Below are 26,021 nucleotides of genomic sequence, written 5' to 3' on the forward strand. Positions count from 1 at the left end.
TATAAAAATAACATTTAGCTTGATAACTCCTTATTACATGTCTGAGGAAACTTATTTGCAGTTATTACATTATTATGCATAAACACTTAAATGTATTCTTGGTCTAAGCATCTGAGATAGTAAAATTATGAATAATTAGATCATAGGCTAACACTTTCCACGTTTGATCAAACCATGCTCTATTTGCTATATCTTTGCAAAAAGACTTGGAAGATGTGTAGCTATCAAAATTATAGGTGTTGAAGAATGCCTTGACCTTGCAGAGTTGCACAATTCACTACTTGGGCTGCTTTTACCTTCTCATATACAAATTATTCTACTTTTTGATACAGTATAGTATTGACATATTTGAGGACAGGATCTGGTACATAGCAAATGCAAGCTGCTATTTAATATTTCATATTAGCACAATGTAGGTGGGAGGTTTTGCGATTGGTTCTTCTTTAATACTGTAAACATTTCAAGTTTTAAGATGTTAGAAAAGAGTTTTTCAATAATTTTCGATTAAGATGAAAGATTGTGTGTGTGTGTGTGTGTCAGAGAGAGAGAGTATTAATTTCTTCTTTGCGCTAAGGCCCACAGACCGCTTACAATGGGTACTTCAGCCTGCTTGTGTCTTGGGCAGAATTAGACCTGTGAGTCACTGGCAAAAGGGCGATTCCTCCGGTTTTTTCTGCCTCCCCAGTGGCTGGTGGCTCAGCCAGACCTCCCTTGGCAGAGATTTCCTTAGTCAGATTCCGATCTTTGTCACATTTCTGGCTAACAATTTGGCTCAATAACATGTCCATCTAATTCCCAGCAGTGTCCCAGGGCTGTGTTACCTTTTGGGGAGACTGAATGCTCAGCTTTGCTTCCCCTTCTCGTGCAGGATTCAGGGAAAGCCAGAAGCAAAATGAAGATTGTGTGTTACTGCTTTATCCTTCTTATTGAGTGACTCACTGGGGAGCTCAGCTGACTCTATGGGCAGTGTAGTATATTCTACATAATGGTCTCTGGGAAGGTGTAATAGAAGGATGGGGATTTCCTGCCATACCTAAAGATTGAGAAAGTATTGGGCTGTCATAACTAGCTGCTGCTGTTGGTCACCATGCCTTATGTCTAGGGTATTGTTCTGAGCTTCTGCTGCCGGCTGTTATGCCTCCCCTCCTCATCCTCCCTCCAGCAGCTGGCCATGGAATCACAAGGGGGCCAGCAGCCTAGGTATGAAAGAGAAAGCAAGGTCTCTTGGCACACCTTTTTAGTTCTTTCTATCCCCCTGGCCTGCATTGTATAAAGCCAAAAGGTTCCTCAGTGTACACCAATCCAAATTCAATCTGGTGTCACTACTGGTGGTCAGGGCCTCAGTGTTCCTGGATCAGTGACATTCTGAACCATACAGATCCTTCATAGGCAGCTGAATCTGGGCAGGCATCACCTCAGCACTCTTCTTTAGGCATGAAAACTCCTTGGTGGCTTCAGACCAACAAAAAGTTTATCACCTAACACTTCAAGTGCCTTTGCCTGCTTTGATAAGCAGTGGGGACATAGGTGGAGAGTATTGCAAATAAGGTTTCTATCAACCTAAAAAAATCTCACAGTCTATCTCACAACCTAAGGACTTCTCCCCGAAAAAGACAGTGTTATACAAATCTGTTTCATGCAGCATTATGGGGCTTTGGTCCTTGAGATCAGACTCTTGGGCCCAGTTCTCATGGTGCTTCAGTGGAAAATTGTATGGAAAGCTGAGGCAATTCAGAGTAATCAGAAAAGTCAATCTAGAATCTTGATTCCTGCTAGGCACTATAGAAAGAAATACAGCTCATATGGCAAGTTGAAGCAATCCATGAAGTACAAAAGAAGATACCAGTTTGTAAGGGGTAGGGTTCTGAGGCAATGTCAGTTGCTTCCTTCAGTTGCATTCCTGCTGTTGTCATGCTATTTGCATGACTCTCATCCAGCCCTATCTGGAGTTAGACCCCCAGTTTGTGCTGGGCTGTTTCAATATGAGAGCCAGTGGGTACTGATAGCTTTAGTCAAAATGAGATCACAGGACGTTGTGCAAAGGGGATTCTCTCTGGAGCTGTGCAAGAATCACAGGAATGGATTTGTCGCAGTTCCAATCTCAAGCAACTCATGGGAATAGGGGGACATGAGTGAAGCCGTCAATCTGGTTCCGATTGGAGCAATACAACTCGCTCTTTATCCTATTTCTAACCTCAGAAAATCAGGAGCAAACAGAACAGGACTCCGTCTGAAGCATCTAAATAAGGTATTAGGAGGCCTGTCTTCAAATATTCCTGTTTTAACATCCACATACAGTACTTCAAGTTTGCTTATTGTGACAAAGTTCCTCCTCTACCTTGGTGGGTCTTGCACTTATTGGCGGATTTGCTCACCTCGGAGATTCATGGCCGCCCTCAGTTTGGCTGTTTTCATGAACCCACAGTCCAGGTCAATCCCTCCTGTGTCTGACCAGGAGTTGGGAGGTTTGGGGGGAACCTGGGCCCACCCTCTACTCTGGGTTCCAGCCCAGGACCCTGTGGAATGCAGTTGTCTAGAGTGCCTCCTGGAACAGCTGTGCGACAGCTACAACTCCCTGGACTACTTTCCCATGGTCTCCTCCCAACACCTTCTTTATCCTCACCATAGGACCTTTCTCCTGGTGTCTGATAATTCTTGTATTTCTCAGTCCTCCAACAGTCCACATTCTCTCTCTTAGCTCCTAGTGCCTCTTGCTCCAAGCTCCTCACACGCACACCACAAACTGAAGTGAGCTCCTTTTTAAAGCCATGTGCCCTGATTAGCCTGCCTTAATTGATTCTAGCAGCTTCTTGATTGGCTGCAGGTGTTCTAATCAGCCTGCCTGTCTTAATTGTTTCCAGAAAGTTCCTGATTGTTCTGGAACCTTCACTGTTACCTTACCCAGGGAAAAGGGACCTACTCAACCTGCAGCTAATATATCTGCTTTCTATCACTCTCCTGTAACCATCTGGCCCGACCGTGTCACAATATGGATGACAGCTTTCTTCCCGCAATTTCAATCGTTTCCTTTTTATCAGACTAATACTTTCAGGGTCTTTTCCAAAATCATGGTGGTATTAATGTTGGCTTAAAGGAAGAAGGTAAAACAGTTATCACTTCCTAGACCGTTTTTTTCTGGTCAGGGCTCTGTTACAGAGACAAAAGTGAGACAAATAGTGTTATGGTTTCTGGACAATCTGGAATTCATGATAAACACAGACAGAGGGAAGTCAACCATAGGCCAGGGTGGAAGATGAATTCCATCAAGTGCAAAGTCTCGTCTCAGAGATGGCCATAAAGGAGAACAAGAATCAAAACTCCAGTTCTTATTGGAGCCAAATGGGAATGAGGATCTCATTCACGGACATGCTTCAGCGAACCAAAATTCATATGAGACCTATACAGTGTATATCCTTTACCTCTCCCCCTCTCCAGTCTATTAGCAGAGCTTAAGATCCTTTTGTATATTCTCTGCTTCCTCAATTGTTGAGTACAGAGAATATGATTTTTGAAGGGTTAGTGAACCAGTCAGAGAACCATCATTCAGTCAAATGCTCACTGAGGATAATGGATGGGGGCTTATTCAGGTCCCAATTCAATCCAAGGAATAGGTGTCAGAAAGAGCACAACATCCACAAAATGTCCAATAAATTGTTGGAAGGTACTGGGAACAGTTTTTTTGTTTGAAATAATGAGTGAAGTAAATGGATGGACATCCATTTTAGACTAGATTCTGAGGAATTGGTTGAGAATTTGAAGTTGGAAGGCAATTTGAGTGAAATGATTATGAATTGCTAGATGTTATGATTCTAAGAAAGGAAGGAGTGAGACCAGCAGAATAAGGACAGTGAACTTTTAAAAAAGGAGACTTTAACAAACTCAGAACAGGTAGGTAAGCTCCCATTGGAAGAAAGTCAAAGAGAAAAAGGAGTTAAGGTCAGTGGCACTTTTTCAAACACATGGCTCCATGCAGGAGTTCTTTAATGACCTGAAAATCAAAAAGGAATCTTACAAAAAGTGGAAGCATAGATGAATTGCTAAGGAGGAATACAAAAAAATACCACAAGCATGTAGGGACAAAATCAGAAAGGCTAAGGCACAAAATGAGTTAGGTTTTTTTATTTTTATTTTTTATTTTTAAATACATTAGGAACAAGAGAAAGATGAAAGAAAATGTAGCTTCTCTATTTAGTGGAGAAAGAAAGCTAATGACTAATAACATCAAGAAGGCTGAGGTGTTCAATGCCTATTTTGCTTCAGTCTTCACTAAAAAGGTGATTGATGACCAGACGCTCAACACAATTAATATTAACAACAAGGGGGAAGGAAAGCAAGACAAAATAGGGAAAGAACAGGTTAAAGAATATTTATATAATATACACGAATTCAAGTCAGTCAGTAGGGCCTGATGAAATACATCGTAGGCCCAGGGTACTTAAGGAACTAGGTGAAACAATCTTGGAACCACTAGCAACTATTTTTGAAATCTCCTGGAGCATGGATGAAGTCCCTGAAGAAGGGCAAATATAGTATCAATCTTTAAAACAGGGAACAAATAGAAGGTGGGGAATTATAGACCAATCGGCCTACCTTCGATACTTGGAAAGATACTGAAACAAATTATTAAAAAATCAGTTTGGAAGTACGTAGAGGACAAAATAAAGTACAGCCAACATGGATTTGTCAGGAACAAATCAAACCAAACTAACCTCATTTCCTACTTTAATAGAGTTACTGTCCTAGTGGATGGGGGGAAATAGTAGACATGCTACATCTTGATTTTAGTAGAGCTTTTCACACAGTCCCACATGACATTCTCAGAAGAAAACTAAGGAAATGTGGGATAGATTAAATTATTAATAAGATGGGTGCACAACTGATTGAAAGACAGTACTCAAAGAGTAGGTTTCAGAGTAGCAGCCGTAAGTGAGCTGTAGCTCATGAAAGCTTATGCTCAAATAGATTTGTTAGTCTCTAAGGTGCCACAAGTACTCCTTTTCTTTTTACTCAAAGAGTAGTTATTAATAGTTTGCTATCAAACTGGGAGGATGTATCTAGTAAGGTTGCACGGGGTCAGTCCTGGGTCTGATACTAGTCAATATTTTTATTAATGATTTGGCTAATGGAGTAGAGAGTATTCTTATAAAATTTGTGGATGACAAAATGGAAGGGATTGCAAGCACTTTGGAGGGGAAGATTAGAATTCAAAACAGCCTTGACAAATTAGAGAATTGGTCTGAAATCAACAAGATGAAATTTAATAGAGACAAGTGCAAAGTATTACACTTAGGAAGGAAAAATCAAATGCACAACTACAAAATGGAGAATAACTGGCTAGATGTTATATGGCTGAAAAGGATTTGGGGGTTATAGTGGATTACAGTTGAATCAGTCAACATTGTGATGCAGTTGTGACAGAGGCTAATATCATTCTGGGGTATATTAAGAGGAATGTTGTATGTAAGACATGGGAGGTAATTGTCTTGTTCTATTTGGCACTGGCGAGCTGGAGTACCGTGTCCAATTCTGGGTGCCATACTGTAGGAAAGATGTGAACAAATTGGAGAGTCCCAGGAAGAACAACAAAGATGATAAAAGGTTTAGAAAGCCTGACCTCTGAGGAAAAGTTTGAAAAAAACCCCAAAACTTGGAGACAAGTGTATCATCCAAAGTAGAGAGAGAAGCTGACTTGTAGAGATTAGGGTTGACTTTCATTATGGGGAATTTCCAGTGCTCTGCAGTAGGAGAAATTATGCTTTTTCATCAAAATATATTTAGCCCAATCTGTAATTTAGAAAAATAAAATTGATTTATCCTGGTTGTTGATTTATCCTGGTTGATTTATCCTGGAAGCTGTCTTAGCTGGAGGGAACTTCAGGACAATGCCAGGGACCTACAGGTTGGGTTTTGCCCCAAAGCTGCAAGCAGGCTGAAGATCCATTTTAATGGATCTGTGGTCCTTATTGCCTGAAGAAAGGAAATGTTCAGGTAAACGTCGATGCATTTTCCTTGTATGTGCATAGAAGTAAAAGCTAAGTGGTGCTCTCTGTATATTAAAGCAAGGAATTTAGAAGTGAGACTTCTCATCCTTTCCTTAATTCTCCTGCTTGTGCCTAATGATTGTAGCAGGTATGTGGTATAAAATCCATTCCTCCGTCACTCCTTTAAAATAGAAAACCCAACCTTTTCTGAAATACCTGACGCAAATGCTTTATTAGTGACAGTGATGACTTAGATTCATGTGAGTAGTGGTGAGACTACTGAGCCTGAGGAAATGGCAGCTACTTCATCAAGGGGATCTGTCCTACTGGATAAAAGCTGTGGCTAAAAACTCTAAAAAGAAATTATCATGTATGATGTATAGTTGTTTTTTAAACTTTCAACGATTGTTCTTCTTTCAGAACTCTCAGAAGCACGAATAACAATATGTATAATTCCTATTAAGGCCAGCTACTTAAACCCATTAAATAATTATTTTCATTTAGTCAAAAAACAACAACAACAAAGAGTTTTGTAAGTACTTCTGTAACTTAGAAACAGCTGAAATTAAATCAAGTTCAGAAAAAAGTCACTATGTTGTGAAACTCTGTCAAGTGTCAAGCCACAGCAAATTTGGGGCTCCCTAAAAAGAGGGCTCATTACGTAATCACTGATAGACCTATAGCTGTAGTGGTGCTAGCAAGCACTGTATATAATAAATGACCTAATATTAGTTGCCATGAAGAATCTGATATTGATTTGTGCCATTAGTCTCTTGCTGATTTGCTGAAGACCTGAGTTTTTTAATGCTAATGGAAATAAAGTGCTTTACAAAACACTGCACATGAATACGGGAACATGTTTCTGAAATGGAAAAACTGTCTAGGAAGCTTTTTAAAAATATATTTGTTTTGTTTGTTCTAGTACAGAAACTAACAACATGTCACAGCACTTCTATGTGCAGACTGTAAGGTTTTTTTTGGCTAATGACCCAGTTCAGTAATCTCAGATTGCTGAGTATCTGTAAAAACTAAGGTTTATTTAAATGTAGAAAATGTAAGAAACTTGAAATTCTTAACCCCAATCAGGTGACTACTTGAGAATACTGTAAATGAGTTACAGCCGGTACCCCTGAACTTAATAGGAAACAGAAAGGTAATCAAATAATTTGTATGGATAAATGGCAAGGTACAAGAAAACATTCAAGCAAAATGGGTATATATAAAATAAAAAAGGAAATCTATCCCATCTGAAGCCACAGGAACACAAACTGTGTCTGCTAAAGCATAAGATTAATACTAAGGGGACTCAGAGCCTGATGCTACAATGAGCTCTGCTTGAGCAGAATCATTTTACCTGTACAGAGCCCCATTGACTTCAGGGTTCTGTGCAAACAGAACTCATTATAGGATTGGTTCCTAACAAGGAATCTGAAGATTAAATAGCCAAAGACAGAAAAACATATAACATGAAATTCTATAAAGACATTATAAACAGGAAGCCTCTGGGAGAATCAATATGTGTACTGGACTATCAGGAGTAACAGGAGCAATTCAGGAGGGTAAGGCCACTAAGTAAGCTAAATTATTTGTGGTTCAGTCTTCACTAGAGCAAATGTTTGGGAGAATCCTACTATTTCCCAGTAATAAGAATATGAGACAGTCAGAAATTGTAGTGTCACAGAGAAGTATTGGAACAAACTGATTATTTGAGACTAGTCACCACAGCTGGCTGGTGTTCCTATAAGGGTTCTGAAGGAAATTAAAAATGAAATGGCTGAGCTGCTACCACTAATATGCAATTTAATTAAAACCAGTTGTTATACCAGCAGACTGCAGGTATGGCAAATGATATTCCTGTCTTTAAAGGTACTGGGGTGATCTTGGGAACTGCAGTCCAGTAGCCTCATTTAACAAGAAGTAAATTGATTGAAGCTATAATTACCATGTGTTTATGAAACATCTAGTTAAACATGATATGGAAGGACCAAACCAGTATGGCTTCTGTAAAAGAAAATAATGCAGTGCCAGACTACTAGAATTCTTTGATCCTGTCCACAAAGAAGGAACGATGATGTATGATTTATTTTCACTATCAAAAGCCTCTTGCAGGAGGTCGTTAAGCAAACTGGGAAGTCATAGGGATGAGATAAAAATCTGTTACGGATTAGAAACTAGTTAAGAGACAAAAAAATGACAAGTAGGAATAATTGTCTCAAGGATCTCTACAAAATTAATGTTGTTAATATATTTATTAATGATCCAAGTGAGATGGAAGAACGTTGCAAATGAGACATAACTATTTAGTTTAATCTAGAGTACAGAAGACTGAGGATCTTCAGAGGGACCTAAAGATGCTAGGTAATTGGTCAGATGAAATTCATTGTTGAGAAATGCAAGGTAGTACTTGTTGGAAGGAATGATTTGAACTACTCCTACATCTCAGTGGATTCTAAATTAACTGAAAGCCACGCAAAAGACCTGAGCATCGCTGTGGACAGACCTGAGCATCACTGTGGACAGCTCAGCTAAGTTGTCTACTTAACATGCAGTAGTGGTCCAAAAGGAAAAAGTTAAGACAGGTGAAGAATGGGATTATAAGCAATACTGAAAAATGTATAACATTATATAAGTGAGAGTATACCATCACACTGAACATTGGAATCCATCTAAATTGGATCCATTGGTCATTCCATCTAAAAATGAGATATACTTGAAATGGAATGGGTCTAGAGGCAGAGAAAACCTATGTATAAGGACTGAATGAAAGAGTTAGGAATAAGAGGCACATTTATAAAATAATAAATAGATTTCAGTGAGTCCTTCTGAATTGACAGGAAGGAGAGAAAGGAGTATACTTGAAGGCTTCTGTGATTTGTTGGAAGGAGGTGTGTTAAGTGTCTGGCACATCACAGTTCCTGCCATCTTCTGTAGTCACCCACGTCTGTCCTCTATGGCTGTGATTCAGGGGGACTTGAATAAAAGTATTGGTTGTGGATCAAAGATTACTGATCTTCCCAGACCTTGCTGTATTCCTTGATGGGGTGTCTGGGTGTTCTGGGCACAAGTACTGCTGGAAAAAGCTTCTGCATTGGTCCCCTGCCTGTCTTGCTGAACTGGATAATACCCCAGAGAGCTGGCACTTGCGAACTGCTCTGCAAGGCCCCATGCAAGTTAAAAATGATGCAACATTGGAGAGTGAGGGAGAGAGCCCGATCCCCTACAAGGAACACCTCAAACAACAGGGAAGGGTGGGAAAGGTCTGACATCAACATCCTCCTCAACAGTGGAGGTCTCGGCAAGAGAAACCCCTCTAGAGAGGGTGGATCCCACCATTTCAGTCCTAGACAAATAGATTTAAATGTTGCATTTCTGTCAACTTATACGTAAGAGAAAATCTCACTAGGTATATGTGACCAGGATCCCAGTGGGGGCCAGCTGAGGTCACTCAATTAGGGTGAACTGCAAAGAATGGGGCAGACAATTCCCAAAGCTGGTGGATATTTTAATACTTAGATTTACCAAGCCAGCAAAAAAAACAGCTTCTTTATTACCTTACTGGTTGCCCAGAAGCCAACAACACAGTCCTTGAAAGTAACCCAGCCTCAGGCCTCCATTCAGGTACCCAAGTCAAATATGAAGAAGATTTCTGAAAATCTTATTTCATCATATAAAAGAAAAGGTTCTACCAGTCCCAAAGGATTGGACACATTACCTCCCAGGTTAATGAATATTCAAGATCTTACCCAAATACACGCTTACAGCCAATTCTTATTAACTAAACTAAAATTTATTAAGAAACGAGAGAGAGAGGGTATGGTTAAAAGATCAGTATACATGCAGACATGAGTTCAATTCTCGAGGTTCAGATACATAGCAGAGATGGTGAGCTTTGTAGTTGCAAAGAGTTTTTTTCGAATTTAGTCCATAGGTTATAGTCCAATGTCCAATATCATATTCAGCGTGTTTCCAGCTGAACTGGGACCTCAATCTTGTGGCTTAAAGTTCCCTTGATGAAGCTTAAGCAGATCTGAGATAAAAAGGATTGGGACCCAAGGATCTTTTATACAATTTCAAACCTCCTTTGGCAAGTCGGAGTCCCTCTGGGAACAATAGGTAATTAGGGTAACACTGAAGTAGGTCCATCACCGGTACTTAGCTATATGAATTAACATAAGGCAATGGCCTGTTTCTCCACCATTCACAGATGATTTACTCTACATTTCAAAGAGAATACAGCGATATTTACAATTCATTTAAATGCCAGGATGTTCTTTTGATCTCTGAATTAACAGACTACAGTATAGACAGGGACTGTTGATTACTTTGTTGTCCGCTACCCATATATATGTAAATACTCAAAACACAAACATTATCTCCCCATATGTCTTTAAGGGTTGAATTTGAGTCATTTATCCTGCAGGATGTTTAACCATTTCTAGCCATGCATCACAGTATAATTTATTAATTTTGAGCTAAACTGCACTTCTGTGAGCCACAGCTCCAAGTAAATTATGATTGCATTTAATACTTTTGTAGCCATTGTGATTTGCTGATAGATCAGTAGTATTCTCAGTACATTTAAAGTGAATTTTAACATACAAACAGTGGGGATCAGTGTGAATTTTGCCTGGTTAAGGACTGTAGGATTTCACACTCAGTTTTTGCATTTTAATTACTGACTGTATGGTAGAGCGTTGCATTTCACTGTTCATTTGCAAAATTGGTTGCTACTGTACATTGCAGTAAGAGTCAGAAGCATACAAATGTAAAACAGTATTTTGAAAATAAAGTTTATTTTGTCTAATAAATTTAAGAACCCAAACTGACCTAAAAAAATTAGATGGATCTAGTGCCTTGTGGCCTGTAAAATGCCAACCCATTCAACATTAACATTAGCTGGAAACGTTGTACATTGCTGAAACAAGATATATATAATATGACAAATAAAACACACACTGTTTTTCTTAGTTAACTAGTGTACTTGTATAATGTTTAAAGCAATCATTGCTGACATGCCTATCTGCCCCCCAGACAGCATAGAATAAAAACATAACACAAGACTTTAGATTTAAGGCATATGGCCACGGCTTTTATTAATAAAACATAACCTACAAACATGGAATAGTGTTAACTGGTACCACATCTTAATAGTAGCACTTTTGCCATGTTTCTTTTTATTTTATCCAGATTTTTTCTCTTTTCTATTCTAGAGTTATTGTGACAACATAGGTTGAAATTTGTTGTCTTTGTATTGCTTGATATTTTCACTCACACCACTCTACAGCGACATTACAAAATAATGTAAAAATTTGTGCCCTTTTGATTCTTTTTGCTTCTATGTAACAATTTATATCTGGATGTACTATAGTAATTTGACAGGCAGCTAAAGGTTTTGATACTGGATATACAACACAGTTACATTATCTATATGCCTGTCTGTTTCCTCTTCTACAGTTTTTCTTCTGCTAAATGTTTTACTCTTTGAACATTTATTTTAGATAGCATTTCTCTGGGTCTCTGTCAGACTGTTTTTTATTTTTCATTATTTTTGTTTGTTTACAAGTTAATTCTTTAAAAAGCCTCCATCTATGTTGTGACCAGTGCTTCCTAAGTTAATTCAGCATTTCCCCCCTCTAAATCTCTTGTTTGATATGAATAGTCTTTAAAATGAATTGTGAGATTTAATCAGTGTAATGTACTGGAATAACAACATGCTTATCTAGATGCATTGCAATCTTTTTACTGTATGAAAATGTATTTCTTCTGCAGTTTAATATCAGTTTGTCATTTTTAGACTAAAAGAAAGTATGTTAAACTAAAGATTATGCAGCAACGTGTGTTGTCTCCCCCAGAAGACCATATAATCTACCTACTTAATTTAAAGACAAACTGATACAATACAGAGGGACAAACGCTGACCTCCAATTATATCCATGCAACCTTAATGAAGTCAAGTTATATCTGTAATGTGGATAGCATTTTAGCAGTGGGGTTGTAGATTTTCTAAAGCCAGTGAGGATCCACTGATATAATTGAAGGTAGCTGTCCCAATGTATTTATGTGAAATTACATGTATATAGTTCAGGAACAACAACAACATTGATTTGACATTGTAATTCACTATTCTAAGAATTCCATGAAGTAAATGTCCAGATCTTGTCATCTGTTACTTTTGCAGTGATCTAAGATTAATCTGTTTTCCATGTAAATTTGTGAACTTCCTAAACCGAAAACTCTTTCAATAAGATACAGGTTCTGTTGCCAAAAGGAAACATTACTTTAGACAAAACAGTCCCCTCTGTTGGGCAGTGCAAAGACGGATCAAAGAAAAGGAAAAAAGCAGTGATAATTAGAGCTGGTTGGGAATCATTTGACTAAACATTTTGTCAGAAAATTCTGATTTATTAAAACCGAAACTTTTTGCAGAAACTTTTTTTTTTTAAACTAAGCTTTTGTTGGGAAGGTTTTTTGAGTCCATGAGTTTCTGATCAAAACAAGAGAGGAGGAAAGATTGACCCCAAACTAGCCAGTAACCCAGTGGTAAGGGAACTCAGCTGGGATTTGGGAGACCCAATTTGAAGTCCTTGCTCTGGCTGATTCAGACCAGCAACTTGAACTTGATTCTTCCACATGCTTGGTGAGAGCCTTAACCACTGGGTTATTGGCTATTCTGGGAGAACTTTCTTCCCTAACCCCACAAAAAAGGTCTTGGCTTCATTGCACATCAGAATAGAAATCTATGTCAAAACTTCAATCCTTTCCCTCCAAAAGTTGGTGTGTAAGCTGTTTTAAAAACCAGGGTGTATTCCTTGATCCTGCAATCTGCTCCAAGTGGAAAGACTTTACTTCAGTGTGGCTCTGAAGCAGGGGTTTACTTGCATGTTTGGGGCCTCCCATTACCCCTTGATTTAGGCAAGTACTTTAAACATGTATGCTGTTAAAATTGGGCATGTGCTTAAGTATCTTACTGTACCAGGGCCTTAAATAGGGTAAATATTTGTTGAATTATAAGAGGATGACGGGATGGGAGTGAACAATGTTAAGGATGTGTCCACTGTAAACCTTTATGTGAGTGGGTCTTTGTCCAGCTGGAAGAAAAGATTCATTGACCCTTTAAGGGCTGCCTTACATCAGGTATGGAAAAGTTTACAGAGATGGACAAGAAAGACAGGAAGCAGTTGGGGCCAGGTCAGGACAAGGTCACTGCATTGCCCTTCCAGTTGAGCAGAGGAATGTGGGGAGGAGAGGGGGGTGCAGGGGCTGATATTTATATCCCATGCAGCCATGAATAGGCCCTCTTTACCAGGTTGGGACTGGCAGCGTCCACCCACCTATCCATAAACTTGGCAAAAGGACCAGGTTCCATTTTGACATGCTGTGGGCATTACGTTATTTGCCCCTTTTCCTTAGAGGGCTGGGAATGAGGTTTTTTTTCTCACTGCCAGATTGGCTGTGGCAAAGTATGTATTTTTTGCTTTCCCACAGCTGGTCTGGGATCTGGTAGGGTGGAGTAGGGGGATTAAGTATTAAGGGGTGACATTATAATGTAAAACTTGTAGAGGATGTGCAGTGCAGGTACTTGGTATGAAATGGATATGGTTACCACAGAAAATGGATTGGAAAAGGATTTGAAGGAAAGTATCCCTTTCCTTCAAAGGGAGCTAAATAAGGGGCTTGGGGGCTGATCCCCTCCTTCCTGCACTCTACAATTTGTTGCCAGGTACTTCCAGATATTCTAAGTGAATAAGGATGCAGCCTCATTAAACCATATCCATGACCTCCTGTCTGTCTTCCGGCTTGGACAGACAAAAGGTAGTGCAAGGGGAACATTGTTTTATAAAGAAAGCAGATCTTTAAAACTGTTTTGCTTTCTTTTTTTGTTTGTTTGCTGTAATGTTTTAATTTAAATTAAGGTTCGTTAAGTGTTTTTGAAATGTTCAGATACCAGAGTAGGTATGGGAAGTACTAAATCAGAGATTAGTGGTAGAAAGCTAGAAGAAAGTAACTTAGAAAGTTGCATTACAAACAAGGTCCAAATTGTTAAATATATAGCCGATTACTTCATTTACTTAGATGCTGTTAATTAAAATAAAGAGAATACGAAGTGTTGGCTAATGTAACTCTTTAATTTTCATGGATTAGAAATATAACTCCTTAGTGGCAGATCTATGTGAAGCCACTAGTGGCTTCTACATGTTCAACTGTAACAACTTACTGCTATCGCATATATTTATGCTGTACCCTGAACTCCATTTTTATTTTCCTTTTTTCAATCCATTTTGGTGAATATAAATTCTTTGAATAAGGGATTGTCGCGCAGTAAAATATACTAATAAACCCTGTTATTGTTAGCATCTGGTATTATTAGTATACTTGGGAAGCAATTAACTGAAGCTTTTATCTGGCTCTAGCGTGGTATAAATTGTAATTAAATTATATGGACTTTGGGATCATCAGTGAGGAAGAAGCTCCTAAGCATCCAACAGGAAATTTGTTAGACACCGCTAGATTGAGAGGAAAGAGATAAATACTATGTTTAAATCCAAGCAGTTGAGTAGTAGATTTGTACTGACAAATACTGTAAACCTTATAGGCATTAATGTGCAAGACCTATCCACACTACAATTTCAAAAACATAATAGGGTGCTAATCATGTTTTTAAAGTAGATGGTTTTCACCCCCATTCTCATCTTGAAAATAATAAATAAATTAATAAACCCCAGTTCGATTTTTGAGGTGAGGCATAGGGTTCTGCTAAATATGGATTGTTTCAAGGTTTGCTTGAAAAGAATGTTTTCTGCAACACTAGTTCATTATCTTTGTGGGTGGTCATGTGCCACTTTATATTAGTAAAGCCAGAAATATACATACCATCATCCCATAGGGGTTGCCTGATTAGTTAACATGAGAACCATAAAAATGTGCAGTTGTAAGGCTACCCTGACAGCGATAAATCAGTGTGTGGAATAAGCATTCACTGTGGAAGTGGAAGGGAAAAAGGCATCCGTTGCAGACAGCTAAAATGCATAACTGATTTATGGAATTTCATTTATTCGTTATAGTGAGTTTAAGTATGAATATGGAACACATACTAATAAGGCCTTGGTCAAAACTATTTCAGAAACTGTCATTATTAGAAATTCTTTTCACTGGCATTCTAAAAAATTGTTGATGACCACAGGAATATTTCTATCTCATTCTATTTAGAAACAATTATGAGTGTATGTTATATTTAATGTATCTTTCTCTTTCATTTCTCAAGTAACCAACTATGATATTAGAGAGAGAGGTTTGACTTGGGTAGAGAATATATACCAGGACCAGATGAGCAGTTTTAGAAACTAGGATCCTGTTTCATGCAAATATTCTTGGTAATAAACTGGAAGGAAAACTTTATCATACATGAGCCAAATTGTTTTAAATAAAATGCATTTTAATAGTGATTCAAGAAGCACTTGAAATGTTTGTCGATTCAGCCACTAAGTTGCTGTGGTATATTTTTAATATATGGTTCTGTGATCCTTTGTGCAAGACAAGGAATGACTCAATCTGCTGTTATTTCTTTACCCACCAGTCATCCTTGGGCCTCTTCGTTTTGGATGATACAGTGCAGCCATCCACAACATGAAATCTCTCAAGTTTGACTTGTAGCTTTTATGCTTCTCTGCCTCTTACCAATGGGCTGTTAGGCCAAACTTTTTTTTCCCTTCTGACCCACCACTGTTGGATAGTTTGCATTTGTTTCTGGGACTAATCATGAGAGGATTCCAGGGAGCCTCCAGATTCTGCTCTGTCATTCTCTGATTCTATTTACCTTCAGAATTTGGTCTCTAATTCAAAAGCTGCAAATGTGTTATGACAGCATGAGTGTAATTTAATGCTTATAATACTCCTTTCCAGAGTTCTGACATGACAGAAAGTTATCCTATTTTGTTTGTCTGGAATAGATGGTTACTGAAACTATTTTAGTGTCCCCCTCCCCCCCCCACATTCTCCGGCGGTAGCTATGTTTGAACACTAGCTTTTCAACTAATGTTAAAAAATTAACAAACACTTGTGGAAATATTCTTCTTCCCACCTTTTTGTTGTAGTTGGTCATCTTTTGCATAATAAGCAATATATGATCTCCCTCCTCACTCAAACCGTGGACTTTACAGAGGAATAAATTATTTAAATTTAATATTTCCTGTTCTAAAATGGAGATGATTTCTTTTTGGTTTCTGGTGATCTATGAAACTAGCTCCGGATTACTAGATGCCATTTTCTGTTTGGTGTGCATTTAAACTAGTGGTATAAAAATGAGCAATGGATTTCCCCTTCATTAGTCTCACTCTACAGATTCCAATTTAAGTTGTGTACATGCATTCAGAAGCCCTTTAAAGAGGTAAGATCTTCAGGCAGGCCATTTATCCGTGTGTGTGTACAATGCATTTTTTTCCCTAAAAGGGGCATCTTAATTTGACAGTAGAATTAGGTATAAAAATAGCAAACATATTTTGAAATACTTATCTATAATAATCATTAATAGTTTATGGTAGCCACTTTACTAAACAATCTGTTGTTGTCAAACAAAGGAGTCTGATATAGAGATGAATAAAATAAAAATGGTAAAGAAGCCTGTGCCTTTATGGGAGTTTAAAGAGATTCATGTCTTATAAGCAATATAAAGTATTTGTCACTAGCAAGAGTAATATTCAACAGATTCCAAAAAAGTGGCATAAACTTGAACTTCCTTGGCTTCTTACATGTAGAACTGAATTATTTTGAAAAAACATGCTGGTTATTTTTAAAATAAATTCCAAATATTGAAGTTGGATTTATGATGTTTTATCCTACTAACCAGGTAACATTTTGTTGAATTTTCCTTCCAGCTTTAGCGAATGCATTTAGCACAGTGTTCCCCCCCACCTATACCAATAGAACTCCTTCATACAGCAGATACTGTGAGTAATAATGGAAACCTTTTAGGCATCTTTCTTTGCCTAGAAGGAAATAGTTCCTCACATTTTTGGGGGGATGGGGGTTAGTTGGGAGGGGATAAACTAAACAGGAAGACAAGGAATATCACAGGGACACTGAAGGGAAGCGGCTAGAGAAGGTGGGCAGGGGAGGCAGGAGGGGCAGATGCAGGGGTGAAAGTAAGTCGAGTGACTTAGCGGTACCTGGGGCCAGCTCTGGCCCCCAGAAGGGGCGGGGCTGAGGGGGTCAGAGCCAGCCCCAGCCCACCCTGTAAGGTAAGTGCCCCTCCTTCTTCTCCTCCCCCTCCCCCACCGGGGTTGCAGCAGCAGCCCAGGGCTCCGGGGGCTATTTAAAGGGCCCGGGGCTCCCCTGCTTCTACTGCCCCGGTCCTTTAATTAGCTGCCGGAGCCCTGGGGAAGCGGCAGAGCTCCGGCGGCTATTTAAAGGACTGGGGCGGCAGAGGCAGCTGGAGCCCCGGCCCTTTAAATAGCTGCCAGAGCCCTGCAGCCACTACCCCAGGGCTCCAGCAGCAGGGCTCTGGAGGCAATTTAAAGGGCCTGGGGTCTCTGGGTCTCTGCTTGAGCTGATATTGCTGATTCCAGTCTTTGGCTGGCTGTTCCCTGCAAGGATGGCCCCTGGGTCTTAATTCACCCAAAGTAGGGGTCTCCCTGCACAGTTTTGTGGGGTGAGAGTGAGGAGGGTTTCTGGGAAAGGGTCACCGAGGCTGGCTCCTATTTTATCTCCTGCGTCTCCCAACAAGTGCATCAGTACATGCTTATGCTGCTTCTGCAGCTACTCCTGCAGTAAATGTATTAGAATTCAGGTGTTAGGATGGATTAGCCTTAATTTCACAATACACTGTAGACTGTACAATTAATCTTATTTTATTTGGGCCTTCTGGATCCAAAATTGGTGTGTTCAGCTTGTTGACTGCAAAGCAAGAAGGAATGTTTGTAAAAATGTATGTCATGAATAGGACCCTACCAAAATCGTGGCCATGAAAAATGCGTTCTAGACCATGAAATCTGTTGTCCTCCTGTGAAATCTGGTCTTTTGTGTGCTCTTACCCTATACTATACAGATTTCACAAGGGAGACCAGTGTTTCTCAAATTGGGGGTCCTGACCCAAAAGGGAGATGCACGGGGGTGCGGGGGAGGGGTCACAGTATTGCCACCCTTACTTCTGTGTTGCTTTCAGAGCTGGGTGGCCAGACAGCGACGGCTGTTGGCTGAGTGCCCAGCTCTGAAAGCGGCGCCCCGCCAGCAGCAGTGCAGAATTAAGGCTGGCAATAGCATACCTTATCACCCTTCCTTTTGCTGCCTTCAGAGCTGGGCGGCCAGAGCGTGGCAGCTACTGGCTGAGGGCCCAGCTCGGCAGGCAGCAGTGCAGAAGTAAGTGTGGCAATACCACACCATACCATGCCATCCTTATTTCTTTACCGCTGCCAGTGGCGGCTCTGCCTTGAGAGCTGGGCTTCCGGCCAGCAGCCACCGCTCTCCAGCTGCACAGCTCTGAAGGCAGTGCAGAAGTAAGGGTAGCAGTACCGCAACTTCCCCTACAATAACCTTGTGACACCCCCTTAACTCTTTTTTGGGTCAGGACCCCTAAACTAATAACACCATAAAATTTCAGATTTAAATAGCTGAAATCATGAAATTACGTTTTTTAAAATCCTATGACCGTGAAATTGACCAAAATGGACAATGAATTTGGTAGGGCCCTAGTCATGAATTAAAAGTATTAGAGATGGTTTTGACCATTGATATTTTTTGATCTCTTCATGTTGGGAAGATATTTGAGCTTTACTGCTCTTCATCCCCCCCCACCCCCCACCCCCACCGCACTGTGATAAGAATGTAAAGCATTCAGTAACTTCATTTTCTATTCCTTATGTTTACTTCTTAAAATCACACTTCAGGTGTTGCATTCACCAATGTCTATAATATATTCTGCCCAAATAGGGGCTCTGTGAGCCAATATAGATTTTAAGAAAATGCTGTTTTCCTTTATTTATGCTTAAAGATAAAAATATGTTGAAGGTCAGCTTTCGTCTTCAGTATGATTATAGGTTCTTCAAATTAAATTCCATTTTTAAGGGATTCTCTAGTTGCATGCTGTATGTATACCTTCTGTCCCATTGTTTCCATTTTCTCTTTGGCCAACATAACTTTTCTTAAAATGTTGAAATGATCATTTACCAGACTATACAATGGGCATAGTGTCCAAGTAAATTTGTTCACTAGGCAACAGAGAGGCTGGTATATTTTAAATCTCTGATGTTATTGTAGCTAGAAAAATGGATACTGTGTCTTTAATGGAAGCAAAAGGTTATCTTTCTGTGGCCTTTGTGTGTATGTGCTGATGTGGATGTAGGCAGCCAGACAGGCAGTGTGTGCAAAGAGACTAGGGAACCGGCTGTGGATCGATAGAAATAGTGTGAAGTGAATTAATGTGAGGCAGGCAGTCTGTCTGTCATAAGGATTGCAGGGAATGTGGGGCAGTGCTGGTCAGTCACTGCAGAAATCTGTTTCCAATAAATTTAAACCCTCTGTCTGAAAATAAACTGCAGACATTCTCATGCTCCCATTGTTAAAACCCAATTAATTTGGATAATTATATATATCAAATCATTGCCCCTATTGTGTTTTAATTAGAAATTTTGAAAGATGCAACTGTATGAAACTGAAGAAATAAAAACTTGAAAAAATGAATTTATTTAATTCGCTTAAATATGAATGATAATCCATATTATCCCTACAAAAGAAAATAAATGATCAGTGATTTAAAATTAATATATTTCTAACAGATTATATGCATCTTTTATAAAGTTTAATTTAAAGTCTGATGCTTCGCATTGATTTCAATTGGAGTTTTGATTCAGCTCACTCCCAAGCTTAGATAAAAGAGGAGGGTTCTGCAGTTGGTCTTGCAATCACTGAAATACAGCCTTCCTGCAACAAAAACAGTTCAGTTAAATCAAACCTTAAGAGTGCAGATGGAGCTCAAAATCCAAATATGACAGACCTCAGTGAAAGCAAAAAGAAAGCTGAGATCTGGAGACATTGAATCCTGACTATCAAATCTGTAACAACAAGTTGGCACATAGAATGTAAGTACTTCATATAGTACTGGAAAGCTGGCACAGATTACATGAGAAATGAAAAAATACCATCTGAACATATTTGGCATCAGTGAGATGAAATGGGCAGGGAGTGGCAAGATGATGCTACAAAGAGGAACGCATGAAAGAGGAGGAGGAATGATGCTAAATGACATCACGGTGAAGACCCTGCTGCCTTGGGAACCAGTGAGTGACAGACTAGCAACGTCTGGACTGCAAAGAAGACATATCAAGTGTACAATAATCCAGGTATGTGCAACAACAGACTCTGCAGGTGACAGTGAAAAGGATACATCCTACAAACAGGTGCAGCAAGTATTGGATGCCATGCTTAACCATGACATTATGCTGATGACGGGCAACTTCAGTGTACAAATGGGCAACTATGCTGGTTTGGAAGGAGTCATGGACACAGCAGTGGAAGATATCCAAACTAATAATAGTGAACACTGAATCTATGTGGCACAAACACCCAAGCCATAGGAGGCAATCTCTTCCAACACAAGAGGAGACACAAGTTCACATGGAGATCACCAGTCAATGTGACTTTCAACCAGATAGAGCATGTGTGTATATCTAAGTGATGTGTGTCTTTGAGGGGTGTCAGAGTCAGCAGAGGAGCAGATGTTGGCTCAGATCATTATCTTTTAGTGGCCACAATACAACTTAAACTCAAAAAGATCACTAAGACAGATAAAAAGAGTATTCTAGTCATAGGGACAAAGGACAAAGAAAAACAGCTCAGATTCCAGATTGCCCTTAGCAACCTTTGCAGTGTTTTACAGGACTAGGTTGTTAGAAAGTCTGGAAGACAGATGGTAAAACTGGTAGAAGAGACAGCAGAGGAAGTAGTAGACCTCCAAAGAAGGCGGAAGATGCATGGATTACATCTGGAACATGGGCAATGACTGATGAATGAAAAGCTCTGAAGGCAAAAAAGGAACAGTGCAAGACACAGGAAGAACTCCTAGACACAGATGAAAGATACAGAGAAAAAGAGAAGAGATGAAGGCAAGATAGAAATGCCTTTTTTCAGGAGAAGGCTAAGAGGCCTACAAAGCAGCTCAGAGGGGAGACGTCAAGCGCTTTATAGAATAGTGCATGACCTCTCGGGAAGAACCAGACTGTCACAGGTGATGACCATCAAGGATTTTCATGGACAGATGTTGAAAATGCATGAAGAACAAGTCAAATAATGGAAAGAACATTTTCATTTTATATTAAGCTGTCCAGATCATGCACAGGTTCTAGAGAAACACCAGTGCTAAGTTAGAAATAAAAGGACTAATAACACTATCAAAGGCCTCAAACGGGGAATTTCCAGGAGGTTGACAGAATTCAAGCAACAGTACTAAAGTCAGGAATCAAAATTCTGATTGAAAGCTGCTAACAAAACTCTAACAAAATATGGGTGAAAGAAAAATGGTATTATTGTGGCATTTCCAAAAAATGGTGATCTTACTCAATACATAAACTGGAGAGGTATAGTACTGCTATCAGTCCTGGGCAAAGTCTTGGCTACTGTTATGCTGAATAGAATGAAGAAACCAGTGTATGGAATATTACAAAAAAACCAGGCTGGGTTCCGTCCATGTAGACGATATTATGAGCAGATATCCAGTCTCTGATAGATGATCAAAAAAGCTACTGCTTGGCAAAAACCCATCTTATCAACTTTTAAAAAGCGTTTAGTAGTGTCCACAGTGAGACCCTGTGGAATATTGTTAAGAGCTACTGGATACGAGACAAACTGATCAACATATAAACTCCTTATTATGATGGAAGTAGATGTGCAGCCAGATCAGATACAGGTCAGCAGGAGTGGTTGGATATTGTGAGTGGAGTTAGACAAGGGAGTGTGTTGTCACCAATCTTCTTTGCATTAGCAGTTGGCTGGGTGATGAAATGAACAACAAAAGGCATTATGCAGGTTTAAATGGGTAACAGAGACTAGTGACTCACCATTGCTTTGCTGAGTACATCGTGGAACAGAATGGTTGTCCTTGCATCAGAGGTAGAACAGGAAGCAGCAAACATTAGATTGAAAGTAAATGAAGAGAAAATAAAGATGGTTGAAGGTAGGAAACTGGACAACAGATGCAAAGGTATATGTGGACAGAAAAGAAATAGAACAGACAGAAGAGTTCTGCTGTCTAGGAAGAGTGATGACATTTGAAGGAGATTGTGATAAAGATATTCATACTAGATTAGGAAAAGCAAATACCACTTTTGGAAGGATGAACAACATCTAATCAAATAGAGCTCTCCACACCAAAGGAAAGGTCAGATTATACCATGTGATTATACAGAGCACACCACTGTACAGAGCAGAGAGTTGGCCGATGGTAGTGGCTAACAAAAAGAGTGTATGTGAGAGTAATGGATCTGATCGAGCAGTGCATGTTAGAAAATATCATCAGAGAAAGAATGCTCAGGTGGTTGGGACCTGTACACTGAATGGAAGATGGGAGACATGCTAAGCAAGCATTAAACTGGATATCTGAAGGAGGAAAGAGAAAGTGAGACAAGCCAAGGAAGAAGTGGTAGAAGACCATGACAGATGATATTGAATGAGCTGGCATCCCCTGGGAAGAAGCGTTGCAACTAGCAAGTGGCCCTGGTTGCTGGAGGAACTGGACTCCCTGTTGTGTTAGTGGCCCTGGAGGAACTAAGGCCTCAGGCAAGGTAAGGATAGTTTGACTGGGCTCTAAGGAGTTAGGGCTTGTCTATACAGCACGGCAATGCATACGAGAGGGTGTGATCTGAAAAGCACCCCAACCTGTTGCTCATTAACTGGTCTTTGGTGTACGTTAACATACATATGCTCGATCCTTTTACTTTCGGAAGACTTGAGTTATAAGAGCAGAAAAATACAACTAAAATAATATTGCATTGCACAATATTAATGTATTTAAGTGAATGATAGATAGGTTAGGCAGCTATATTTAATATTATGATTAATACACATATTGGATATCACACATTGGTGAAATCACTCATAGTAAAATAAGCTTTCAATCATATTTAGTATTTTATTTGGCCTATTTTGAACATGCATTCAGGTTTTTATGACACATTTAAGACATACTTTTTAGGTGGTTTTTTCCCACAATTATCTAGAAAGCACTGGAGTACAGGAGTACATGTTCATAGAATCATAGCATATCAGGGTTGGAAGGGACCTCAGGAGGTCATCTAGTCCAACCCCCTGCTCAAAGCAGGACCAATCCCCAATTAAATCATCCCAGCCAGGGCTTTGTCAAGCCTGACCTTAAAAACTTCCAAGGAAGGAGATTCTACCACCTCCCTAGGTAACGCATTCCAGTGTTTCACCACCCTCTTAGTGAAAAAGTTTTTCCTAATATCCAACCTAAACCTCCCCCACTGCAACTTGAGACCATTACTCCTTGTCCTGTCCTCTTCTACCACTGAGAATAGTCTAGAACCATCCTCTCTGGAACCACCTCTCAGGTAGTTGAAAGCAGCTATCAAATCCCCCCTCATTCTTCTCTTCTGCAGACTAAACAATCCCAGTTCCCTCAGCCTCTCCTCATAAGTCAATCATGTTCCTGATTACTGGATTTTCACTGAGCAGAAATAAATATTTTATTGTATATCTGATGTAAACCAACACATGCGTGGGTGTTCTTTTAATACTGTCCTTTTTATTTATCCTTATTAAGCCTAGGTATTGTAGCACATATCAAATGGAACATCACCCTCCTTTTGGTGACCCACAGATTCGTGGTTGCCATAATGCAAACTAGTATTCACTAAGGGTGCTATCCAATAAAAAGTTACCTTTTGGAGCCACCGTACCATGAGCTTCTGATAACTTATCCAGTTATACAGCCACAGAGACTGTACTTTACTTGAGGAGGAGCTTCCATTTCAGATGAGGCTTTCTCATGCATTTTTTTAAGGATTAAGCAACCATTTAAATCTATCCTCTTCCTGGGATGGGAAAAGAAATGGAAGAATTGCAGACAGTGCCTAGCCCTGGGGTCTTAAGAGTCATGTTGGGGATGCATCAAACATGTTTGCTGTGCCTGCTGACATCCTAATGTAGGGAAGCGGATTCTGCGTAGAGTGCTTAGGAACAAGTGGATCATATTCTAGATTGCTGCATGCAGAAGATGGAATTTATGAAGCTCCTTGTTGCAGAGTGGTTTTATTTGTTTGCCTTTATGCAGAGGACCAATGTGTTCTCTGACTGAGTAGAGATGTGTATTCATGCGTGTTTTTGTTTTGTTCAGTGCATAGGTTTTGATGATTATTTATACAGCCTAATAGGTGTGGGGTGGTGCTCTGTTATGGAGGGTTTGATTGTGACTCCATAGTTAAGGTTGCCTTCTCAAAGAGGCTGAAATTAGGGCATGCATTCCTGGCAGGGAAGGTGGTTTCCTACATGTTGATCTTTACATTGTAAATTCTACACAAAGTTTATTATGTCTTTTGAGTTTTCTATGTAGTTTTTGTTTAGCTTTGTGTAACAGATTATTAACAGGGAGTGTTTGCAATGGGTTTCTATCTGAAATCTGTGAGGCTTTTTAGTTTGTTGTTGTAGATGTGCAGCGTTAAAACTATGTATCTACAGAAAATTGATCCTGAGTAGGTATTGCAAAGTGGGTAGTAAGAAAGAAATATTTAAGGTTAATGGTCAATTTCTGCCAATAGCTGAAAGCTAAAAATGTATTCTTCAACAGAGACTGGCATATGCAGTCACTATCTCTGGAGATACTCATGAAGAATTGCCCTTGCGAAATAGTTGCCTCCTCACATTGTTCTCAGTCAGACTGAAGCCACATGCTGCTCTTAGTTAATATGGTTGCCATTTCCCTTCAACCTTTGCAGGAGGAAATTTGGACTGCCCTTAGTAAAGATGACCACCTCTGTCCATTGTTCTCATTGCCAGTGAGATCATCCTTTGAGGAAAATGATTGCCTTCCTCCATGCTGTCAGGTGGCACAGTGCCATTGTTAGGAGCAGGTGAATAGGGAAGAGGCAAGCATGAGGGGGAAATGGGGTGGGTATGTATGTGCACAAGGGAATTTTTCAGGAGAGATTTTGGGGTCAAGGGAATAGGAGAGGCAAGAGGGAAAATGTATAGGGTAAAACAGTGGGGATTTGACATCCGGTGTTAAACTCTTTCTCTTAAAATATGGAAGTTCACCACCATTAGTGTGAAATTGGTAAGGTTGCTTCACACACAACCACAAAAGCACAGGAAATGAAAAGTCGAGTTTCCTATATGCCTTCTAATCTTCCACTCAATCATACACCTAACCACTTCTACAATTACTGTACATCACAAATAACGTTAATTTTGTCCTGCTAGTAATGCCAGCCTTCCAGCACCTCCTTACCAGGCTAACCCCTTGCAATGCACCAGACTATTGCACTAAATCTGTACCATCAAGAACATCTGGGGGGGAAAGGGGATATTATGATGAAGGGTGTGTGCCAGAGAGAAGGCTGAAGGATAGTCTGGTGTTTTTGGAGTGGGTAGTCTGGTAAAGGAAGCATTGAAATGCTCACATCCATAGGGGAGCAGAGTTCAAATTATGAACTGTGGTGTACATTAGTTGTGATAGTGGTAAGATAAAATTATAAACTTTGTTTTAATAATATACTGTGTGCTAAAGCTATTAATTTAGGTGGTCTTCACATGATCACTGCTAGCAGGCTTAGTGAAGTGATACTAGTAACTGTTACTGATTTGGTTGTGTGTTCCGTCCTCTGTCGTTTCATTACCTTCTTTTATTACTCCATTCCTTCAATTTAAGGGCAATCACTTATGGAGAAATCTTTTTCTTGTACTTTGGATTTAGAAATTCATTCTTTCATGGTGGCCTCGAGCATATTATGATGACAGCTGAACTAATATTTTGACACACAATTTTGTTTTTGTGTGTGTGTGTAAAATGTTTTTTTACACAAGAGTGTACCACAGTGGGGC

The 26,021-nt window shown here is 39.6% G+C and overlaps 1 protein-coding gene across 6 annotated transcripts in view; it reads left to right on the forward strand.

Annotated features, from left to right (window-relative positions):
- Positions 1 to 26,021, forward strand: part of WDR7 (WD repeat domain 7) — a 346,125-nt gene that overhangs the window by 123,207 nt on the left and 196,897 nt on the right. For 4 of the 6 annotated variants that reach the window (XM_043547548.1, XM_043547547.1, XM_043547549.1 and 1 more), the window contains one exon: positions 16,853 to 16,924. The exons of the other annotated variants lie outside the window; for them this stretch is intronic. In XM_043547548.1, the coding sequence (XP_043403483.1) occupies positions 16,853 to 16,924 (72 nt within the window). The remainder of the gene's footprint in view (positions 1 to 16,852; positions 16,925 to 26,021) is intronic. 6 annotated transcript variants of the gene reach the window in all.

This window comes from Chelonia mydas, chromosome 5 (assembly GCF_015237465.2).
Source record: "Chelonia mydas isolate rCheMyd1 chromosome 5, rCheMyd1.pri.v2, whole genome shotgun sequence".
Taxonomy (NCBI): domain Eukaryota; kingdom Metazoa; phylum Chordata; order Testudines; family Cheloniidae; genus Chelonia; species Chelonia mydas.